At 38.3% G+C, this 23,514-nt stretch overlaps 1 protein-coding gene across 3 annotated transcripts in view; it reads left to right on the top strand.

The window, feature by feature from the left end:
- GPATCH2 (G-patch domain containing 2) overlaps positions 1 to 23,514 on the top strand; it is a 175,953-nt gene that overhangs the window by 113,284 nt on the left and 39,155 nt on the right. For all 3 annotated transcript variants that reach the window (XM_060644373.3, XM_078441041.2, XM_060644374.3), the window contains exons 7-8: positions 12,539 to 12,578; positions 20,261 to 20,331. In XM_060644373.3, coding sequence (XP_060500356.1) covers positions 12,539 to 12,578; positions 20,261 to 20,331 — 111 coding nt within the window. The remainder of the gene's footprint in view (positions 1 to 12,538; positions 12,579 to 20,260; positions 20,332 to 23,514) is intronic.

Raw genomic sequence — 23,514 nt, 5'->3', positions numbered from 1 at the left:
TTTTAATGTAATGTTGAATTTGGTTTGCTAATATTTTGTTGAAAAATTTTGCATCTATATTCATCGGAGATATTGGCCTATAATCTTCTTATAGTGGCCTTATCTGGCTTTGATGTAGAATATAATGCTGGTCTCACAGTGCTATAGTATGGGAGTGATCCCTCCACTTTTATTTTTTGGAAGAGCTTGAGAAGGATTCGTGCTCTTTCTTATTTATTTTCAACATAAAAATTGTATTTCCTTGGAAGCATTAGAATGTCAACAGAACAGCTGCAGGATTTTTTTTAGTTTTTTGTGTTTTGTGTTTTTTGTTGTTGTTGTTGCAGTTACAGAGTGGTATTTAGTTAACAGAACAATTATCTTGTTATTAGTTGCCTCAGAGACAAGAGAAGATGAGTTCAGTACAGTGCCCATTTGTAACTAATTTGTGGTGTGCACCAGTAAGAACCTGCTGTAAATTTCCATGCCGGTCTACAACCCTCTTACTGTACCAGGCAAAGTTACTGGCTACTAAAAATACTGCCAGGACAAGGCTATCTAAAGACACATTTGGTAGTATGTTAACTATACAAAAAAAGACACTACACTTTGCAACCATAACTTGCACACCATTACAGTTCAATATTTTTTCTTTAAAAGGAAAGGAGTTGTGTATAGGGGAGTTCAGCGTTTTACAGACCAGAAAAAACAAACTTGGGCTATAACCAACCTATTCATCATCTTCTTCTTCATCCTCTTCCTCTTCCTTGTCTTCTTCCTCTTTTGCCTTTTTTTTTTTCTTTTTTTCACCTTTGATGACTCCCTTTTTTGCCTCATCAGGCTCTCCCGTAGCCCACTATGCAGCAACCTCCTTTTTGTATTTTTCTTCAGCTCAGTAGCCTTTCTTCATAAAGCTGCTTGTCATCTGCAGCAGAATTATAAGATTTCTCTCTCCATTTCTTTGCAACATCACCAGTGGATAGGCTGGGATGCTTTCCTTTGATTTGGGGACGATACTCAGAACAAAATAAGAAAAATGTCAAGAGAGTACTCTTGGGTGCATTGACTGGGATCCTTGAACTTCTTTTTGGTTTCCCCTGTAGGAGGGATAGAAGCTGTCATTTTTCTTTCTTAATGGCCCTTGTCCCCCTTTGCCATGTCTTCAAACACTTTTCTTTTCTTTTAAACAGACATGGTCTTCCACCTCTCTGATGTTTCTTAGAAAACTCTGAAAAGTTGGGGCACCTGGGTGGTTCAGTTGGTTGAGCATCTGACTTCGACTCAGGTCGTGATCTTACAGTTCGTGAGTTCAAGCCCCGCATCGGGCTCACTGCTGTCAGTGCAGAGCTAGCCCACTTTGGATCCTCTGTCCCCTTCTCTCTTTGTCTCTCCCCTGCTTGTGCTCTCTCTCAAAAATAAACAAGCATTAAAAAAAAAAAAAAGGAAAGAAAGCAAGAAAACTCTGAGAAGTTAACTGAAGCATCTGGGTGCTTCTTGTGCTTCTCCTGGCAAATTCGCACGAGGAAAGATAGGATGAAATTTTGCCACACAGCTTCTTGGGATCGTCTTTGCTTGTGTTGACTTATTTTTCTTCAGTGAGGCACACAATCACCCAGTCCCTGTCTGGCTCTCACTTGCCCAGCACTGACTTTGTGGAGCTCAGTGAACTGCAGTGACTGCCTAGTAATTCTTTAAATGTTTGGTAGAATTCACCAGTGAAGTCATATGACCCTAGACTTTTCTTTGTTGGGGTTTTTTTGATTACTGCTTCAATCACCTTACTAGTACGTGATCTGTTCAGATTTTCTAATTATTATTTGAAATTGGTAGACTGTATATTTCTAGGAATTTATCCGTGTCTATAGTCTCTAAGATGTTGGCGTGTGATTGTTTATAGTAGTTTCTCAGGATTCTTAATATTTCTGTGTTATCAGTTGTAATGTCTCCTCTTCATTTCATATTTTATTTATTTGGGTCTTTTCTCTTTTTTTCTTAGTCTAGATAAAACTTTGTCAGTTTTATCTTTACAAAATCTAGCTTTTAGTCTCATACATCTTTTCTATTGTCTTTTCTATTTGATTTATTTCCATTCTAACCTTTGGTATTTTCCTCTTTCTGCTAGCTTTCAGCTTTGTTTCTTCTTCTATTTATAGTTCCTTGAGGTGTAAAGTTAAGGTGTTTATCTGAGGTTTTTTTTCCCCCTAATATAGGCATTTGTCACTATAAACTTCCCTCTTAGAACTGCTTTTGCTGTGGTAAGTGCTTACGTGCCCATTAAGAACTGCTTCTTTGTTTACTATAGTCCTGTAAGTGTCATGAACACAAGCCCCGTTGGCTTTCAGAGTGAGGTGTTTTGGGGCCCCATCCAAGGATGGGAGTCTTCAAAGTTGGGACACTAAATGTGTCTTCCAAAACATTTGCTCCTCAGGGAGAAGTTGGGAGTTGGAGGGTCCCTCCTGAGTGTATGGCTTAGTGCCAGTGTGGGATTTATGGTGAGAGTGTGTTCAGCCTTTCCTACCCACTTTGACATGGGTGTTTTCTCATCTTCCCAATGTATAGGAGTCACTCAACTAGTTTCTGGATTTCTCACAAGGAAGTTATTCCATGTATAGCTAGAAAATGGTGTGTTCATAGAAGAAAGGAGTTCAGTAGCCTCCTCTGTCACCATCTTAGTTCCTAGCAGCCCCTTTCTGGTTAGTGGACATCAGCAGGAATTTAAAGTCACAGACTAAAGTCAAAGGTGGCCAAGTTGTTTGTTTAGGCATTAGGGTTCCTTCAAAAATGGAGTAGGTTCTCTTGTGTTTGTGGTTGCAATTCCTTGCCTGGAAATGCTACTGGCCTTGATGTTCTTCCTATATCCTTACTTAGCTTTTAGCTTAAAGACTTCTGCCCTGACGCCATGTGAAACAGTGACCTCCAGAGGATAGGTACCAGTCTTGAAGAAACCTCTAGTCAGCGTGCTCACCCTCTTTGTCAGAGAGGCACTCTGAGGAAGGTCTAGACCAGAGCCCTAGTCATGGTAGTCAAGGCCCCGTGAAGTCTAACCTCCATGCCACTGCCTGCCTCCACATAGGAATTCCAAACCAGATCATCCCACCTGCAGCTCCCTAATTATGAGTCTCTCATTAAAATTGAATTGTAATCTATACGCTGAGAGTACCTCTTTCAACGAACCTATATTTTCATCCGTTTCTTCAGGCCTGCCCCTTACTATGTAGGGCAAATGAACAAGGTGCCTTGTAGGCTTTGTTCTACAAGTTTCGTTTTGGGTGACACCACAGAATACAGCATTATGAGTATTTTATTTTACACAAATAAGTAAGTACACAAGCACACTTTGTACTACACATAGATACACACAGCCCCAGCTGAATTACCTATTGGTACCCTTCTGGGGACTAGTCTCTTTCTCTAGTCAGTTTCAAAACCGACCACACTTTGCTTCAGTTTGTCTGTTTCATTGTCCTGGGAAGGAAACGCAACAGGTGAAATTTTCTACCATTTCCTTTAACAAGAGAAAGTATATGGTCAGTGTTCAAAGTTGGCCAGATGTAGTTTTAGATACTTTCTTGCCCAGATAATTAAGTCCATACTTTCATTCAACCTACTCCCTATGATAAAATCAGATACATAAAACTGATTCAGTCTCATAGTAGAAAAAACAAGGTATTTATACCCTCAAGTTATGCAAATAATTTCCTAGGGAACCCTGGTCAAGAATTTTAAGGGAGTCAATTTCCGGATTCCTTTGCATGTGTACACACACACACACACACACACACACACACACCTTCTTTTCTGAAATCATTAGCCCCTGCAATTTTGCTGATTCCTATTTTTCACAACTGCCTTTCTTCAACTTTGGAAGAAAAAGACACCCCTCACCCCCAAGTCCTACCCTTTGGCACCTTGCTTCACAGCATAAAATCCTTTTGGGTTTCAAACAGAGGGACATTCCAAATACTGTGCTGATATTGATGTGGACAGATTGAATCTAATGACCAAATTACAAAGCCTTTTGCAAATTAGGTAGATTGTTTCTAATTCTTTGTTTTCAGCAGCTGGTAGATTGTTAAAAATACTCCTTTATCTAAAAATCATTGTGTGATTTTTGGTATAAATCTCTAAAGGAGTTCAGTAATCAAATAACTGCTCTAACCAGATTTTTTTTATTTCCATTTACCAAGTTATGTGAACAAGGTTTCTGAGCACTCAAATTGATAAAAATAAAAAATATGAATAGAATTGATGTTAAAGGTAATATTCATCAATGACTACACGAACTAGTTTGGGGAGAAGTTTATTATGCTATTCCTAATACAATTGTATTCATTTTTGTTTGGAACTATCAAAACACACTTATGTTAGTTTCATTAATTAAATACCAGTGACAACTTTTTCAGATCTTAAATAACTGTTATCAACTAACCTTAATCAGTATTGCTGATCACTTCATCAAAATAATTTTAAAACTCTAGTTTTATAGTCACAGAAATTTAAGAAAATTAGATAGATAGATAGATAGATAGATAGATAGACAGATAGATAAGACACATGATTGTTGCAGAGGAATATGGCAGGGTTACTAATATATGGCTTTTCAGCATAAAAATATATTACATTAGGATAAACTTCTGTGCAACAATGGTATTGGAAATTCAAGGAGTTCAAGGAGAAAAATAAGCCATGTAAAATTTTCAACTTTTAAAGAAGTGATTGTCATGGTGTTTTGTTTTGTTTTGTTTTTAAATGCATTGATGGTGGATGTCAAACCACAGTGATATTTGGACTCCAATGGGTATATTTAAGAATGGCATGATGGTTTTATTTTAAAATGTTAACATATGTAATTGATAGAAACTAATATTTGCAAATATTTAACTTTTATGGTGAAAAATTTTAGATATCTACTGAAAATATGTGAAGATTTTTTCATAACTGCATCAGACAACATGCACTGAGAAATGGTTGAAGACCGGTGTGTATAGACTTTCAGAAAAAAGTAATGGAATGTTCTACGAATAATGGTTTAAACAAATCGCAGTTTAATTTACCGACATTACCAGACGTCTGGAGAAGTAGGCAGTCCCAGGGCTATTGAGGAGGCAACATCAGCCACAATGTCCTCTAAGGAATCCCTGGAATTTTCCACAAAATTCCCACCAGCAATTCTCTATACCTTCTACGTTCTCCCTTTAGTTTTTTATCTCTACTTGGTTATAGTATTTATCACATTATTCTCTAGAACATAGTTGCTATACACATGTTTCATTCACCTTAGTGGACCATGAGTTAGAGACTTCGTTTCATTCTTCTTTAAGATTCTTATAGTACACAGCAGAATGCCTTACACATCAAAGCATAGGCTCTGGGGTCAAGTTTACCCAGTTCCACTACTGGCTAGTGATGGGAAGACTCACCCCTTCCTGCCACTGGCACAAAAGTATAGGGAAAGCACAGATTAACCGTGGTTTTGTGTGATCGCTTCTACAGTTTACCTCCAAGCTGTAATAACTGACCTGGACGAATGGCTAGAAATGGTCATTAAATTACTAAATATTCAGGAACTCTTAATTGGAAGTAAACTACTTTCGTTCAGTTAACTGTGATTCGTCTAAGTCAATATTTGTTTTGCTTTAGAAGATCACCGTCTAAACAGTCTGAAATAGGAGTACTTAAATTAATTTTACTTCATAGAATTTCAGACTTAACAGATTCTAATGAGTAAAGGAAAAACTGTTTTACAGGCTCTAACATAATAATGTTTAGGAACTTCAGTTTTGAAACTATGTGGTTATAGGCTCGCATGATCAACAAAGGGGAGTGGAGAGCAGCCTAGAAATGACCATTCAAAAGAAAAAGGGCTGCTGAGCTGGGAAGTGAAAAAGGATGTTTTTTCCTTAATAGAAGGAATGCCCAGCGTGGTGCTCAATATGCAAGAGTGCACCTCACTCAAAGTTTTCAGCTCAGTTTATGAGAGTAGTGGAGGTTGGCCAATAAAAGTTTGGGTAGTTTCTATAAAAATTATATTTGGCAATAATTTCAATTGTAAAAAAGAATTACTTATAGAAATTTGGTGAACAGCCAACTTTGCTGCACCCCTCAGAATGTGGAAATCTCAGTCTTAAAGGTAAACTGACACAGGTATCTGTGTGGTTTTTGAGAAGCCTTGCAGCATTATGAAAGTCTGATTGTTTTAATAAAGTAATGCTTAACATTGTACTAGTCACATATTTATATTTTGCATAACTCTTTATAATTGTGTATACATTGTGTATTTATAGTCCAGTTGGTAATATACTTTAGGTCTCTTTTAATAGAAAATATTTAGCCCAGATAAATGAAACAGCCATTAAAATAACCGTAGAAAGGTACACAAAAAGCAACAAGAACCTGAATCCAGGAACGCCTGGGTGGCTCAGTCAGTTTTCTGACTTTGGCACAGGTCATGATCTCAGTGTTCATGAGTTTGAGCCCCACATCAGGCTCTGTACTGACAGCTCGGAGCCTGGAACCTGCTTTGGATTCTGTGTCTCCCTCTGTCTCTGCCCCTCCCCTGCTCACACTCTGCCTCTCTCTGTCTCTCAAAAAGTAAATAAACACTAAAAAAGAAAAAAAAAATTTTTTTTAAAAAAAGAACCTGAATCCAGCTAAAGCAGAGAAATCTGTATCTAGGTTCTAAGAAAAAATAACATGTTAAGTTTTGAAATTCACATTTAATTATTCTGTTGACTTTCTGAAAATACAAATATTAATATGCAGAAAAAATATATGACTACATATTCTTTAAAAATATTTAAGGCTTCTTGTGGGGTTACTTTTTATTCACTCTACCTTCCTTTCTGGACTAACTCGAAATGGTTCCAGAATTTTTTTCCTTTTTTCCATTCACTTATGAGATACCTGTTTTTAAGTTGAGTAAATATGAACGGGTGCCTGGGTGACTCAGTAAGTTAAGCATCCAACTTCAGTTCAGGTCATGATCTCACAGTTTTGAGTTCAAGCCCTGCATCAGGCTCTGTGCTGACAGCTCAGAGCCTGGAGCCTGCTTCGGATTTTGTGTGTCCCTCTCTCTCTGCTGCTCCCCTGCTAGCTCTCTGTCTCTGTCTCTCGCTCTCAAAAATAAATAAACATTAAAAAAATTAATAAATAGAGTAAATATGAAATATTAGTTGACTTTTAAATGATATCCATATTTGCTTTTATTTTATTTTAAAGTATAGGACATTTACCTGAGGCATTATATGTAAATCAAAACTTACTTTAAATGCAAGTGGGTAACTACCTATAATCCTATGATGAATTCCTTCATAAAGCAAATATTTACACTTTATCTTATCTTTTGTATAAATATCAAGTTTGCTTGAAGCAAGATTTGCCTGGATTAAAGGTTAGTTCATTGGGAATACTTTTATACTTTGAAATTTAGCATCTATTGCTTCATAGTAAAAATGGCTTTAACTTCAGATTGAGATAAATAAAATATACCCGATCAATTCCTCCTCTGATTTACTGTGTTTCCCTTGGACAGTCATTTTAGCTTACATGTGTCATAATTTTTGGTTATGGAATAAGGATAAGAACAGTCCTTCTTATATAAGGTATTATTCAAGCTACTTATGTAAACTACAGACAAATTATTAAACCGGGTATAAAACATTTAGGATGATGATGATGATGATGATGGTAATGCTTTATCTGGATAGTGTATTTTATTTTTCTGAGTATTTTCATATGCATCAGTCTCTCCAGTGTTTTTAGTGCCTCTCTGAAGCAGTGATGACACCCCCATTTTATAGATAATTTGACTTTGGAAAGTCACACACTATACTCTGCTCAACCAAAAGTCAATTAAAAAAACCAATGTGTTCAGCATCTATTATGTATTTGATAACATGCTAAACCTGTTGGGGGAACCTGTAAATATTACGTATGAACATTGCTGTCTCTACTGACATTTAGGAATAAATAGGTAGTTCTCACAAAAATTCAGAGAATAAAAGTTCACATATTACTCTATTCCACTGTGTACTACAGGAGAAGAAAATTAATATTTGTTTTAAACACCTCCTCTATGCCAGTTCCTAGCCTTGTTTAAGCTTCCAATACTGTAAAGAGAGGTGGGCTTCATTTTATTGCATAGATGAGGAAGACAAATGTAATGGAAAAACTCAGATTTTTCCTACCTACCTTTTCTTCTCTTACGTCTTCTTTGACACTCATACAGAACACTTCATCTCTGACACTTCTGGTCACCAAATGTTGGGAGGCTTTTCCTCACGACAACAAGCAAGTCTCCAGGAAATCAGCTGGCTGTCCTGCTTCAACTCGGTTTTGACACTAGGTACTTGGAGATAGCATCAGATTCCACAAGTTAAGGGTCCAGTCCCGCGAGACTGCCTTGCCCCCTAACCTCCCACACCTCCAGATTCCACTCACCAACCTAGGCTGTTACCTATGCTTCTGACCTACCAGATGCAAATTGGAGGTTCCAACAACCGCCTCCAACTGAGGACACCAATTTCAAGTCCAGGTGGTTACCTGTACTTCCGACTGGCTGTAAATCAGAGGTCCCCACAGCACCCTCCTTGGGTTTATTTAATTTGCTCACAGAATTCAGAGAAATGTTTTACTTACTAGGTTACCAGTTTATTATAAAAGAACATAACTCAGGAACAGCCAGATGGAAGAGATACATAGGGCAAAGTACGGAGTAGGGGTGTGGAGCTCCCATGCCCTCTCCAGGAAAGCCATTCTCCCCACATCTTCACCTGCTCCCCTATCTGGAGGCTCTCCAAACCTTGCCTTTTGGGATTTTTATGGAGGCTTTATTACATAGGCGTGATTGATTGAATCATTGGCCTTGGGGAAGGATTCAACCTCCAGCCTTCTCCCTGCCCCAGAGGTCAGGAATTGGGACTGAAAGATCCAACTTCTTGGATTGGAGAGATCCAATCCAAGGTTGGTTCCCTTGACAATTAGCTCCCATCCTTAGGTAGGGTCCAAAAGCCACCTCATTAATATAACAATTTTTCACTCTCAATGCTTTGGAAATTCCAAGGGTTTGGGGAGCTGTGAGCCAGGAATCATGGGAGAAGACCAAATATATATGAGAAATACATTTAGATCACCTGAATAACCAAATGCATAGTTCTCTTATAAATCATTTATTGCTCCAAGACTCAAAAAATAAAAGTAATTTGTCAGAGTTCACCCAGCTAGTAAGTGCCAGAGTATTCAAACTTCGATCTTTCTGATTCTAAAACCCATGATTTAGCAACCACACCAGGCTGGATTTACATTTGTAGTTTAATAAAAGAGATGAAGTTCTAGAAGGCTCTCTTGGGCATTGTTTTACAATTGACTTTTAGTTCCAGAGAAAAATATATGAATGAGGGATATTTTTACTTCCTGGTCATCTGGTCCACAAAACATGAGAACCCAAAAGAATCCTAAAGACCATGTAGGCCAGTGCTATTATTCTTCCCGTTTCATAGAGTGACATGGTACCTCTAGTTGTTAAAACTCTGCCCTGTATCTCAAGTCATTCATTTACTTATTCATTCAGAAAATATCTGTGAGGGCCTACTATGTGCTCATCACCGTTCTCCTGGCACAGCCTAATAGAGGTAATAGACATTAATCAGGAAGCACACGCATAAATGTGTATCTAGACACTAACACACAAACACATTGTTAGTGAGCTAAGTACTCTAAAAGATAACTTTTTAAAAAATAATTTTAGGGGCACCTGTCAGTGCCTCAGTCAGGTAAACATCTGACTCAGCTCAGTCCGTTAAACATCCGACTCAGCTCAGGTCATGATCTTGCAGTTCATGAGTTTGAGCCCCACATCGGGCTCCGTGCTGACAGCTCAGAGCCTGGAGTCTGCTTGAGATTCTGTGTCTCCCTCTCTTTTTTCCCCTCCCCTGCTCACGCTCTGTGTCTCTCTCTCTCAAAAATAAATAAACATTAAAGTTTTTTATTAAATAAATAAAAACGAATTGCAACTAGACATCTAGCTAGGGAAGGCTTCCTTACATACCACAAGCTTCAGATGGGACCTCGAAGATCCAAGTGAATGGGGATGAGAAGAGCATTTCAAGCAGAGAGAATTACTGTCTGTTCAGGCAGTGTAAGGGAAGGCTAGCGAGTGAGCACAGAATGTGAGAGAAGGAGGGATTACTGAGTGAAACGTTGGGCAAAGACACGATGCTAAGCGTCGGGGGCCATTTAGGGATTCTTTCTCCTAGGAGCAGTGCAAAGCCACTTCAGACTTTGGTTCACTTGTGTTTATTTATTTGTTTGCTTGAGGTAAGGGTGTGAATAACTAAATATTCAAGAATTAGCTCCAGCATCACTCTAGCTGTTCAGTGTGATAAATGGATTAGAGTTAGTAGGTACAAGAAAACTTGCAACTTGCTGCAAGGTCTGAATATGAAAGAGAAAGGTATCCAAGCTGAATTGAGTTGTCCACTGGAAGGATGGGACTGCTGTTCACTGAGCTAGTGAACCAGCTAGATGAAGACTTGCTTTGTAACAAAAGGAATATTTGAGGTATTTACGTATTTACTAAAAGGGGCGCCTGGGTGGCTCAAGGGGATTAGCATCTGACTTTGGCTCAGGTCACGATCTCGCGGTCGTGAGTTTGAGTCGCACATAGGGCTCGCTGCTGTCAGCTCAGAGCCCACTTTGGATCCTCTGTCCCCCTCTCTCTCTCCCCGTCTCCTGCTGACATTCTCTTTCACAAAAATGAATAAACACTTAAAAATATATACAGGAAGCCCATTACATGATAATACAAATAGTATGTTTTTATGAAAATTAACGATCTTCCCCCACAAAAAAAAATTAGTGAGAATGTGCCATTGTTTGCACAAATCACTTTAATGTCTGGCTTCATAGATGACAGTTTAGATTCGTTGCTGCTTCCACTTTCAGCTTGTGGTAATCTGTTGTTTCGGTGGAAGCACATGAAGCAAATCCAGCCTCACGGATAATAACTAGTTGGAAAAGGAAGGAGTATTTTAATAGCCTTTTCATTTCAGATCATTGTGGATATTCTCTGATACTATACTAAAACATAAACAGTGGTTGTTTCTCAAAAGTTAATCATAGTGTGTAATCGAAAAACATATCGATGGATAGTTTTGCTCTGTTATGCTAAATCTGTTGGTCTGTCTTGAACTCTGAATGGATTCACTTACACATCATGATTTAGTAAATCATACATTGGTCATGTAAAGGCACAGTCCATAACAGAGGGGAAATGCATTAGTCAAGTTGTCCAGATAACTGCAATAAATAATTTGCTTCTAGTTGGTAATTAACCCAGATGTCATTTACAGATACCAATGAGCGTCCATTTCTACGTCAAAGTAGAATGACCTGCCAAAGAGCATCACTGTCTTGGAGCTTAAGAAGTGTTCCAGGAAGAGCATAGACAACTCCTACGAATGTAGAGGCTGTTTATTCCCAGGTGTTAGTACCACAGAGGCTAGAGATTACATAGAAGTCTAAGGAAATAGACTTTGTAATAGAAGTGTCTTGTCCTCTGAACGCACACTGTGGGCAAATAGCCTAATGTCTCATTTCTGGATCTGGAACATGAGAATGACCTTGTAAGGTTTTGACGAGGGTAAGAAATAATACATGTCATGTTTCTAAAGAGTACTTGGTACATAAAAATACCCAATATTATTGTTCTCGAAAAAAAACAAATAGCATTAATATTGGTGTCGTTCCCTGTGGGCTTTTAGTGGCTTATTTGCCACTAAAATTTCTCTCGATTTCCTGTTCCTTGGTGTTTACAAGTAGTTTTGATGCTGAATACTGCCAAAGGACTGGGCACATAGCTAATAACCACTCCCATTGAAAAGGTGTCAGCAGATGGGTCAAGTATTAAGGATCCAAGGAGCAGCCGAAATCATATAGGTGGACCATGCAGGGCAAGGACAGCGGGAGAAGGGAAGGCTCAACTGTGCAGGGACTCCTATATTTTGAATGTTGTCATTGACAACAGCCAGAGCCCAAGTTGTTATCACAATGGAAGGAATAGGTTCAAGGTACCTTCAGCTGATGCTCCAGAATTCACATGATTCAAGGGCTTTGCGTGATTGTTCCTGGGGGCATAGCCAGAGGATATAATATTCTTGTATTTTTAATGTTTTTTAAAACTCCAGCAATCCAGAAGTCATAATTTGTTGTAACGATGCTATAATTAAGTTGTGGTAAATGATAGCATTTGAAGATTTTATAACCAGAATTGATTCATAAAATGGATACAGTCCCAGCAGTTTATGTTAACATAATTAAATGGAAATGTAATTCTAACTGAGTTTGCTTATTAAATTGAAAATTACTGGGTTATGAGCACTCTTACAATTCTGTCAAAATTGGTGTAAGTCTAGAATTACATGAAATATCCATTAAAATAAAGCATATTTAAGGCTCCGTTGTTGGTGGTGAATACGTTTCTTAAAGCACATGCAGATTGATCATGTGAGAGCATGTGCTTGTAGTTAGGTTCATGCTAACTCCTTTTCTCTTTCCTCTACAGCCATTGGTTTAGCCCTGGCACTAAGACAGAGCATGGCCAGGTAAGGAGCATTGTAATCCAAAGAGAAGTTACTTAGTCTCTTTCAAATATTTATAGATCTCCCTTCAAGGTCGTGGATCAGCTCTATAATAAAAGATATAAATCCCAGCTGATTTAAAACGGAGTTAATTGTGCCAGTGCTTAAGACACTGACCAAATGAATGATGCTCGGTAACCATCAGAGTGCTTACCACCATGTTCCTCAGTCACATATGTCCCCCCCCATGGAAAGGCTCTGGGGTTCACTTGTTTATAGGACTCTACCATTTATATTTGTTTTTCACGAAGTTAAGGTATCAAGAGACATGCTTAAAAAGTTGATTTGCAGCCAACATAAGATCAGCAAACGAGAATATTTTTACTTTTGAAGTTCAGAAGGTCGTGATAGTTTCTTACAAGTTTATGTCATATTTTTAAGTGAGATTTCTTTTTTTATTGCTTAATAAAACATGGCAGCACAGCGATTGGTCACCATAACAAAAAACTTGGCATTCATTTCAGTTAACTTTACATATAAAATAAGTACTTAACTTTCTTTTTCCCTTGAATGTATTCATCTTCTCTCTGCAGTGTGCTAAGGCAATTTAGGGCTTAAGGCTTTGATGAGTTTTAAAGCTTATGCATTTTAGACTTTGCATCCTTGTTGAGTTTTTTTTTTTTTCATTCTGAATTATAAAAGTTGTTTTTAAGTGGGTCAAAAACATGATATGTAAAAAATACCTTTAAATACATGAGAATGAAAAACCTCACATCCACAGGGATCATCTTCTGTGACAGGTGGTAGGTAGACAAAGAGGGGGTTGTAGTTGGTAATGATAATTGACAACATTAATGTATTTGTGATATTTTATTTCTTAAGCTGGGCAGTAGGTCCACAGTTGGTTGTATATACACAACCTTTTGCTCATAAAAGGAGGATGATAAGGACACCTGGGTGGTTCAGTCAATTATGCGTCTGACTTCAGCTCAGGTCATGATCTCATGGTTTGTGAGTTCAAGCCCTACATTAGGTTCTGTGCTGTCAGTGAGGAACCTGTTTGGGATTCTCTCTCTCTTCCTCTCTCCCTTTGCCCCTCCCCCACTGTCTCTTTCAAAATAAATAAACTCAAAAAAGATTTTTTTAAGCACCTTTAACAAAAATTTTAGGGGCGCCTGGGTGGCTCAGTCGGTTAAGCATCCAACTTCAGCTCAGGTCATGACCTCACAGTTCGTGAGTTCAAGCCCCACATCAGGCTCTGTGCTGACAGCTCAGAGCCTGGAGCCTGCTTCACATTCTGTGTCTCCCTCTCTCTCTGCCCCTTCCCTGCTCGTGCTCTGTCTCTCTCTGTCTCAAAAATAAATAAACATTAAAAAAAAATTTTTTAAAGGGGGTTGCTAAATACTTCATTATAAACTATACTTATTTCCTAATACACAGAAACCTAATTAAAGAAAAATATCATGTGAATTCAGTTTAAAGGTAGCTTGTAAACTTGCTTTTTTCCATGAGAGCAATTATCCCCTTTAAAAGATATTTCTCACATTAATAGTATAGTAAGGACCAGTATTTCTAAAGATTTGGAAATTAACCAAACTAAGTTATATCTTTGATGTTTTCATCTTATTATTCATAATGTAAAAATTAGACTTCCTGCTTTCCTGCATGGTTCATGTCCCTCTGTGTACAAAGCTTACAAGAAGATTCTGCTTCTGGTAGTAAGTCGCATCAGGATATAGATTATCTCCAAATACAATTTTTAAAGCTTCTTTTCTACCCTTTAGAAATACTAAAGTGATGTTATAAAGTTGTATTTTATTTCACAGTATAACTGGTTGTTTCCAGTCAAGCTTTTTTTTTTCCTGCAGTTAAAGAATCAACTAATAGCTAATAGAGAGGAAACTTGCCTTCTCTATAGAGAAGAAAGTTCCCTGACGTTTTTTGTTTTTGGGTTTGTTTTTTTTTACCAATTTTTGCATCAGCCTTTTGCTTAAACTTTGATACATCATTTCACATTTTGATGTAGGTTGTTAATTAATGTAGGTTATTAATTTCAGGTTATTAATTATTGAATGTAGGTTATTAATTAATGAATACAGTAGATTCTTATTACCTGCAGTAGCTATGTTCTATAAAGTCGATGTGAACACAGAAGTAGCAAATATCGAAACACTGCTCTGGAGGGAAAATACAAGGTTGGGTTCATGAGAGGCCAGGACATTTTCAGTTACTGATCAAGACCTTTTCTTGTTTCATGTGTGTTCTGTGTTTAACAATACCTTATTTAATATGTATCATTGATTTTTTTTTAACATTTATTTATTTTTGAGACAGAAAGAGACAGAGCATGAACGGGGGGGGGGGGGGGGCAGAGAGAGAGGGAGACACAGAATTGGAAGCAGTCTCCAGGCTCTGAGCCATCAGCCCAGAGTCTGACGCGGGGCTCGAACTCACGAACTGTGAGATCATGACCTGAGCTGAAGTCGAACGCTTAACCGACTGAGCCACCCAGGCGCCCCATCATTGATTCTTAATACCTGATGAAAGCTTCTTTAATGCCCGTGTTTCCTCTGTAAGCTCCCTCGCAGCCTTGCACTTGGGAGCACTTGACTACACTTCCGTACTATACCTGAAGACCATTTCTTTATTTATTTATTTTTAATGTTTATTTATTATTGAGAGAGAGAGACAGAGTGTGAGTGGGTGAGGGGCAGAGGGAGAGGGAGACACAGAATCTGAAGCAGGCTCCAGGCTCTGAGCTGTCGGCCTAGAGCCCGATCCAGGACACGAACTCACCAACTGTGAGATCATGACCTGAGCGAAGTTGGACACTTAACCAACTGAGCCACCCAGGTGCCCCCTGCCTGAGGACCATTTTATGATAAAATCAAAAACCAGAGCAGAAAAATGCAAAAAAAACGTGGCACTAAATAGACTGCAACAAAGACACTCATTTACACTCTAAAAGCTGAAACAAGAAGACAGTGCATCAGCTTGTCAGACCTCAGTGGAGAACGTGTGACAGGGGACCCAAATTTTTACCACCGTGCACATGTTTGTGAAGGACTGCAAAAGTGCCGGAAGTATTGATCTTAGCATTACACATAAATTTTAGCAAATAGGCAAATTCAGAAATATGGAATCCATGAATAATGAGGAATGACTGTACCTGTGTGTACGTATACAAATATACATACAGACCACTTACATTTTGAGGGTAAGAATCTCTTAATTCAACTCAAATCTAACTCTAGCGCAGGAAACTTTGCTAACCCTAGATGCGAGTGATGAAATGCAACACCGTAAAGAGGGTAAAATCCTTCACCCTGTTGAATGAATTACTGTTAGCGGGCATGGTCACCTTTTATTTTTCCCACATCAACTTCTCAACCTACAGAAATGATAACATTAACCCCGCTTTTTTTTTTTTAAATCCCACCCCTTTCTACTTCCCCCGTCTTAGTATTCGTCTTTCTGTTCTTTAAGGCTAAATCCCATAATCATTAACACCTTGCGTACTTCTCACTCTTTGATTACACATTCACTAAATGACTATTACCTGTCAACCATTATCTGTCAGGTACTCTCTCTCCTTACAAAAGAAGGTGTTTAGAAAAACAACATAGCTTTTCCCTTGTGGTGGTTCTAATCTGGGGCAGGAAAGCAATAATGGCAGTATGTTGTGAAATATTTGAGAAAACCACAGAGAGGGCAGTTATAAAGGGCTCAAGAGAAATATGAAAGTCGGTTCAGAAATGGAAGGAAAGAGAGAGAGAGACAGCTCTATGAAGCATCATTTTTTTGTTTGTTTGTTTTGCTTCATCTGACTTAATCCTGATTTTTCCTCTTTGAACATAATGATTTGACATTTTGACTGAATTTACAAGTATCTTAAAGAATCACAGATCACAGTTTGGGTACTAGTTCTCCTTTTAAGGTGAGGACACTGAGAGCCCATGTGTGACGAGACTTGACGTTCTATAGACATTTGAGAAATTACTGAGAAGCGGCTGCTAACAAGGAACACACATGCTCTTGAGTGCCTCTGAATATCAGGTGGTAAAGAGTATTGCTGTGGAAGAAGACTTCTTCTCTTGGCTTCTTCTCTTGTGCTAGAGATTTGAAATTTGTAGTGAAGCCCGTAAAAATATCATGAATAGCCACGGCAGTTCCCAGCTCCCTTTCTCACAATAAGAACCATCATCCACGAGGAACACTTGCCTTCCTGGTTTAGTTCAGCAGTTTTAAAAATTGTGCACCTTTCGGAAACCTCACGTTGTACTAGGTTTTGTGTTAATGAATTTTAACATAATTCTTATGCGAGTCATTCTTTAATATACATCTGCAGGTCACTAATCAGGGAATTGTGTCTCCGTCTGGCCTAAGTCCAGCAATCTGAAAGTTGGAAGGTAAGAAGCACTTCGCACCATATTCAGAAGTTCTGTTATTAATCAGAGTTGACATTGTCGAGTCAGAATCCTGAAAATTGACCTCGCTTGTGACACTGATAGTAGTCCAAGGAAACAGAAGAATTATCAGTAAGGAGAGGGAGGAATTTCTCAAAAAACCCTGAGGATCTACTCTTACTTATTAGAGCTCAAGGACCCTGTGTCTTTTATCTTGAATTCATGACCTGATTCCGCCCCCTAGCCCACCCCACTCTTCCATCCTTTCTCTTGTTCTTTGGGGCATAGCAGAAATGTGTTGAGAAGCTCTCAAATACAAATATATGCTTTCTATTCTAATAACATTCTGGATTTTTTCATCTTTGCCCCTTAAAAGATCTAGACTCCCATATTCACTTATGAGATTCATGACCCATAGATCTGAGTTTATATTTTTTTTTATCTGAGTTTGATTTAAAAATGTTTTTAATGTTTATTTTTGAGAGAGAAGAGAGACAGAGCACAAGCAGGGGAGGGGCAGAGAGAGAGGGAGACACAGAATCCAAAACAGGCTCCAGGCTCCGAGCTGTCAGCACAGAACCCAATGCGGGGCTCAAATCCACAAACCACGAGATCATGGCCTAAGCCAAAGCTTAACCCCACTGAGCCACCCAGGCACCCCTATCTGAGATTGATTTTAAAGTTGCAAAAGATATACCCAGAATTAGAGTTGTGCTGATACAGTGAGAAAATTTGTGATGGCTTTTTAACATAGGAGTATTGTACTAAATAATTCCAGTATGTGTCTCTTTTTATACACAAAGCCCCTCAAAACTATACATTTGAGGAAGAAAAGAAATTCTCAGAAATCTCATAGAAAGAGCTCTAACATCAGAGTTCACAGAAGGTGCTAGCTTGTTTAAGCTGATCCAGATGGCAGCCTCTCTGAGAACTATCCAGACCTACTAGGGACAGTCTAATATTTATTTGGGCCATTACTGTTGCATTTTCAAAACTAAACCGTAGCATTCTTTTCTTATTCCAGACTGTTGTGCTGGGGATTTTGAGTTCTTTGTTTTCACTGCTTTCACACAAACTTCAGGAACAGTGTGCGCATATCTGTCTTCTATCTTAAAATTAGAAAAGTTAGTTAACTACTATTCATTCCAGGTGGAGGTAGAGATTTTATCATCTCACCTCTAGCTATCTGTGTCACAAATGTTGGTTTGTATATATATATTTTTAAAGGCACTAGACTTAGAAATGCCAAAGTAATTAATTATTTTTATTTTCAGAAGCAATTTAGTTTTCATGGTACGAAGTGTTTCTAAATTGAAACACTTTCAGATTAATGGACTTAAGATAAATGGTTGCCATTTTCTGTAAGTAGTAATAATGAGCTCTAGCTTCACTACCTATCAGATACTAGATCTCACTCCCTATATCTTTATCTCACTTATTCAATCATTCATTCATTCAACAAATATTTATTGAGCACTAAAAATGTTCCAGACATTGTGCTGGACCTTGGAGGCGCAAGCACAATGCATAACGGAAGCCAAGGGCCACAGGTGAGCAAGAATGTGGGACACACCCCAGTCTAACAGGCTCAGGGTGACCAGGATATGTAATTTCGAAAGAAGGGGGTTAGTGACCATCACCAGAGGAGAGGTGGGTGGAAGGTTGGGTGAAATAGACCAGGGGATTAAGAGTAAATACACTTAGCACAATGAGCACGTAGAATTGTCAAATCACTATATTGCACACCCGATACTAATATTTAACCTGCGTGTTAGCTGGAATTAAAGTTTTTAAAAAGAAGAAGTAAGAGGGTTAGGTTGGAAGTAGGAGGAAGCGTGATAAATTAGGAGTTTAGAAATGTAATCAAATTATGAATGGCCATGGAAGCCTTGTACAAGACTTGGGGGTTTATCTGCAGAGAGTAATGTAGCCAGATCTAATTTTAGAATTACTGGCTGCAGTGTGGAGAATGAATTGGATAGGAGCGAGTCTGGAGTCAGGGAGGCCGCTGCAAGCAAGAGACAATGATAGTCTGGACTCGGAAGGTGGTAGTGGGGAAGGAAAGAAGTAGGTATTTAAGAGAGTTTTAAGATACACTTAGTTAAGACATTCCTGTTCTTGGTGATCTAATTAAGTTATATTCCTTCTCGAAGATGGCTATATGTCTTTATAACTGATTCTAAATAATGCCATTAAATAGTTCACAGCATTTTTTTATCCAAAGGTATTGATCCTGGTCAGACAATACCCACTGACACCCAGGTTCATTAATCATAATCATAATGGTAGCATTTGAACCATTTTCTCAGCACTTATGTTTTGGTCATGGTGCGAAGCATTTCGCATGGTTTATCTTGTTTGACATTCACAGTGGCCCTACAGGTAGATACTATTATTATCTCCCATTTTACGGATGGACGTGGAGGTTAAGTACTTTGCCTGAGATTACACAGTTTGTAGGTGGTAAATCTGTTGTTAAAACCTGGTAACTTGTTAGTTACTGGCACAGCTGGGATTAGAACGTAGACCTTTCCTGCATTATTACTTCCAAGATTTCTGTTGTGTGTTAGGGTTCATTTCTAATATGCTATGCAACTTCTTTTTGGCCCAGCCTTGTGTATAATTATATTTCTGCATAAATAAGATAAGCTACAGTTTGAGTGAACACATAGTAAAGAGTATTGACTATTCTGTTTTTTTTTTTTCTTTCCAATTAGTTAGGGTAAAGCAAGTGTGAAAGGAAGTGGATGGTGAAGCATTTTGAGGAGGCGATCAAATACATATACATACTTTCTAATTATATATTTCCAAGCCAATAATTTCTTTGAAAAAGAATGTTTTAAGTGTGTTTCTTTACCATGTTAGGCCAGTAGATACAGAGAAAATAGTATTAGATCTTTTATGTCAGCATAAATGACAAAGTCTCAAAAAATTCACACTTGAACGCAATGGCAGAGGCCATTGGCAAGAGAGGTTATGTTCCTTTAACCAAGACAACTCCAGAGAACCAGGATTAGAGCTGACTTCTAGAACCTCTGTTTGTGGACTGTAAATGAAGTGGCTGTAAGAGCGATTTTTTTGCCAGGAAAGCACTGGACTGCCAACTCTTACTAACAGTTTTACAAGAGTGGCCATGGCGTCCCTAGCAAAAATCACGGTCTTTGTTTTGAGAGAAACCGGGGGCGGGAAAGCACTGCAAGTGAACAAATAGTGTCCCTTTGAATGAGAACTTTTTCTACTTAAAAATAATATAATGAAAATATTTTTGTTTCTACAACTTTGTCTTGACACTTTATGTAGCATCAGCTTCTGAGAGATAACCGAGCTGAAAGAGGACACAAGAAAAACTGTTCTGTGAAAACAGCCAGCAGGTAAGCAATTCAAAATCACTTCTATTTCTGATTATATGTCTCTCTCTCTCTCTCTCTCTCTCTCTCTCTCTTGTTTTGTTTTCTTTTGTTTTGTTTTGTTTTGTTTTGCATACCAATAGGAATGGGCTGAATTACAGTTGGGTTGACTCTGGTTCCAAAGAGTTTGAAATATTTTATGCATCGTTTATTAGAATATATTTCAAGATTACTAGTGATGAATAGAGAGACACCATTTTATTTCTATATTTTTTAAAGCTGGTAAAAAATAAAGAATGAATTTTAAAAAGAAAAGAAAGTTTCTGTTTCTCATAACTAATGAATATTAGGTCAGGATTTACAACAATCATTTTATTTTTTAATTTAAAAAAGAAGAATTAGTCTTTTTCCCCAAACTTGAATGGTACTTAGACCTTCTGAGAAGCAACATGTGTTTTTATACTAATAATATATAGATGAATATATAGAAAATATGTTGTTTTTAAGATGTGCTTCTAGATTCTTGTTCATTTTATATTGCTGAGTCAGTGTTATTTTTTTCCCCTTTAACAGAATTATTATTATTCTCAGTTGATTGTTTCAGACGTACATTTTCAAATTTTGCATGTGGTGTCTCTGAAGACTTAATTTTTATTTAGATGAAAATGGCAATCGGAATATTGATCAGAACTACCGCCCTTAGATTTACACTTGCTCAAATTTTAACAGGATAACTGACCGCAGACCATTGCCTCCATGACTTCCCATTGCTAGTGCACTAGCTGCTGTGTTTAACATTCCCAAGCAAGCAATACAGCTTTAAAGTACAACGTTCTACAAATTAAACTCACCTGAGAACCCACTAGCTTGCCTAAGTTAGGCAGTCAAGAACTGTCAAACATGTAAGTTGACCATCAGTGATAGTCAAAGGAAAACCAATACACTTACCCCTAAGAATGTGAGATCCTAAAATTGTAACCATAATCAGGATAAAAGGTACATGTATCAATTACAAATAACTATGGATGAAATATTTATGGAAATAAAATGAGCAGGCCGCAGATCACTATTGGCATTAATAGGCAAAGTTTAATAAAAGCCAGATAATCATCAGAAATGAGAAATATGATTATTAAAGAGGTAATCAGCGAAATGGAGATATGTCCACGAAATAGACCAGAATATAGCATAAAAACACAAGGAGTTGGAAAAATGAAAGAGTGGTTAAGAGACCCAGAAAAAAAGTCTAAGATATGTTTAATCAGAGTCTTGGCAGCAACAATGAAACTAGAACACAATGGACTAAGTGAACATAGATTGGCAGCCTAGAAGAACACCTTTCCTGTGTGAACTTGAAGTAAACACATTTTCAGATGTTCAAAAACGAAGGACATTTACTACCAACAGACCTTGGCTAGAAGAATTTTTAAAAGATGTGTTTCCAAAAAAGGATCTCCCCAGGAAAGTCTGAGATGCAGGAATGAATGCAAAGCCAATAAACTGGTAAAGATTTAGGTAAATGTAAACAACCCTTGTCTATATAAAGTGATAATAACAATGATGTGTGATTCATGAGGCTTTTCAAAAGACGATCTAAAATAGTGGGCATCAAGAGCATGTTAAACTGGCAGGAAGCAGATGAGTCATTGCATGGGCCTGGGACGAGGGCCAGGGAGGCACTGGAGAGAAGGTTACCAGAGGGCATAAAGAAACTGTTGGGGTGATGAGTATCTTTGTTGTCTTGACTGTGACGATGGTTTCACATGTATATACCTATGTCAGAGCTTATCCAATTGTACATTTAACTGTGCATTTTGCTTATGTCAACTACACCTCAACAAAGATCTTCTCTAAGAAATTTTAAATAAAATCCCCCCTTGGCTTTCCATATCATTTCAAAGTCTTTATGTTGGCCATCAAGGCCATCTGTGATCAGGCCCAGCCCTTCTTTGCTTCCTCCCTGTCATCTTCTCCCACTTTACTTAGTCTTACTCTTCTACTCCTGCACGGTGGTCTTCATCCTGTTCCCCCAGCTTCCTGTTCCCCTAGCACATGGACCCCACTCAAGCCTCAGGGCCCTAGCACGTGCTGTTTGTTCCCTCTCCCTGAAGCTATCTTTATAGCTTCCCATCTCCGTCAAGTCTGTCTCCTCAGTGTGAAAAAAGCTCTGTCCACGGGGACCATTAGACTCTGCTTAATCTGTCTCCTGATTGTCCCTGTTCCCCTTCTCTTTAAGCTTCATGACAGCAGGCCTTTGCTTTTCATACTGGTGTATCCCCAATACCAAAAACAATGCCTGATGCATGGACAATAAATATTCGTTACAGGGGCGCCTAGGTGGCTCAGTCGGTTAAGCGTCCGACTTCGGCTCAGGTCATGATCCCCTGGTTCATGGGTTCGAGCCCCTCGTTGGGCTGTGTGCTGACAGCTCAGAGCCTGGAGTCTGCTTCGAATTCTCTGTCTCCCTCTCTCTGTCCCTCCCCCACTTGTGCTCTCTCTCTCTCTCCCTCTCTCTCAAAAATAAATAAATAAACTTAAAAAAGTATATATGGAAGCAAGCTAAGAAGATGATGTAAAAAAATTATTCGTTACATAAAATACTTGTAGAATGAATTTAAAATTGAATCCGCAGCAGTAAAGTGCTCTGATTGAGTCCACGGAGGGACCTCTACAGTTAGAGGGCCTGCCTTCTTGTTCCCACTTCTCCACTCACCAGCTGGGTGATCCTGAGCAAAATCCTAAGCCTCTCTGTCCCTCAGTTTACTTATCTGTGAAACAGAGAAGATGGTAGTACCTGCCCCATAACATTATTGTGAGAAATAGATGAGTCAATGCCTGTAAGGCATTTAAAATGGAAGAGCTCAGATGTTAGCTTATTTATATGTATTTTTCCATGTTTCTTTCTTGAAAGCCATTTTCTTTCCAAGTGTGGTATTGTTACTTCCACATGCGTGTTTCCTAAGCACTTGTTAAATTTTATGTTTTTATTATATTTTTCTTGTACCTAGTTTAGAATGTCAAATCATTTCTATAAGACTTATAACAACGGACAGCAGGCCCGAGACCTGTCCTTCCCCGTTGTCCGAGTTTACCCTGCAGAAGAAAACACGTCCAACCCTTTTAGCCATTTCTTCTAGTATCAACCTAAATTACATGCTTATGTTACTATTTCTTGAAGTTCTTAGTTTGATACTACCTACTGACTTC

This window comes from Panthera onca, chromosome F1, assembly GCF_046562875.1.
Source record: "Panthera onca isolate mPanOnc1 chromosome F1, mPanOnc1 haplotype 2, whole genome shotgun sequence".
NCBI lineage: Eukaryota > Metazoa > Chordata > Mammalia > Carnivora > Felidae > Panthera > Panthera onca.
Note: the sequence above shows the minus strand (reverse complement) of the source record. Positions and strands in the feature narration are given on the sequence as shown.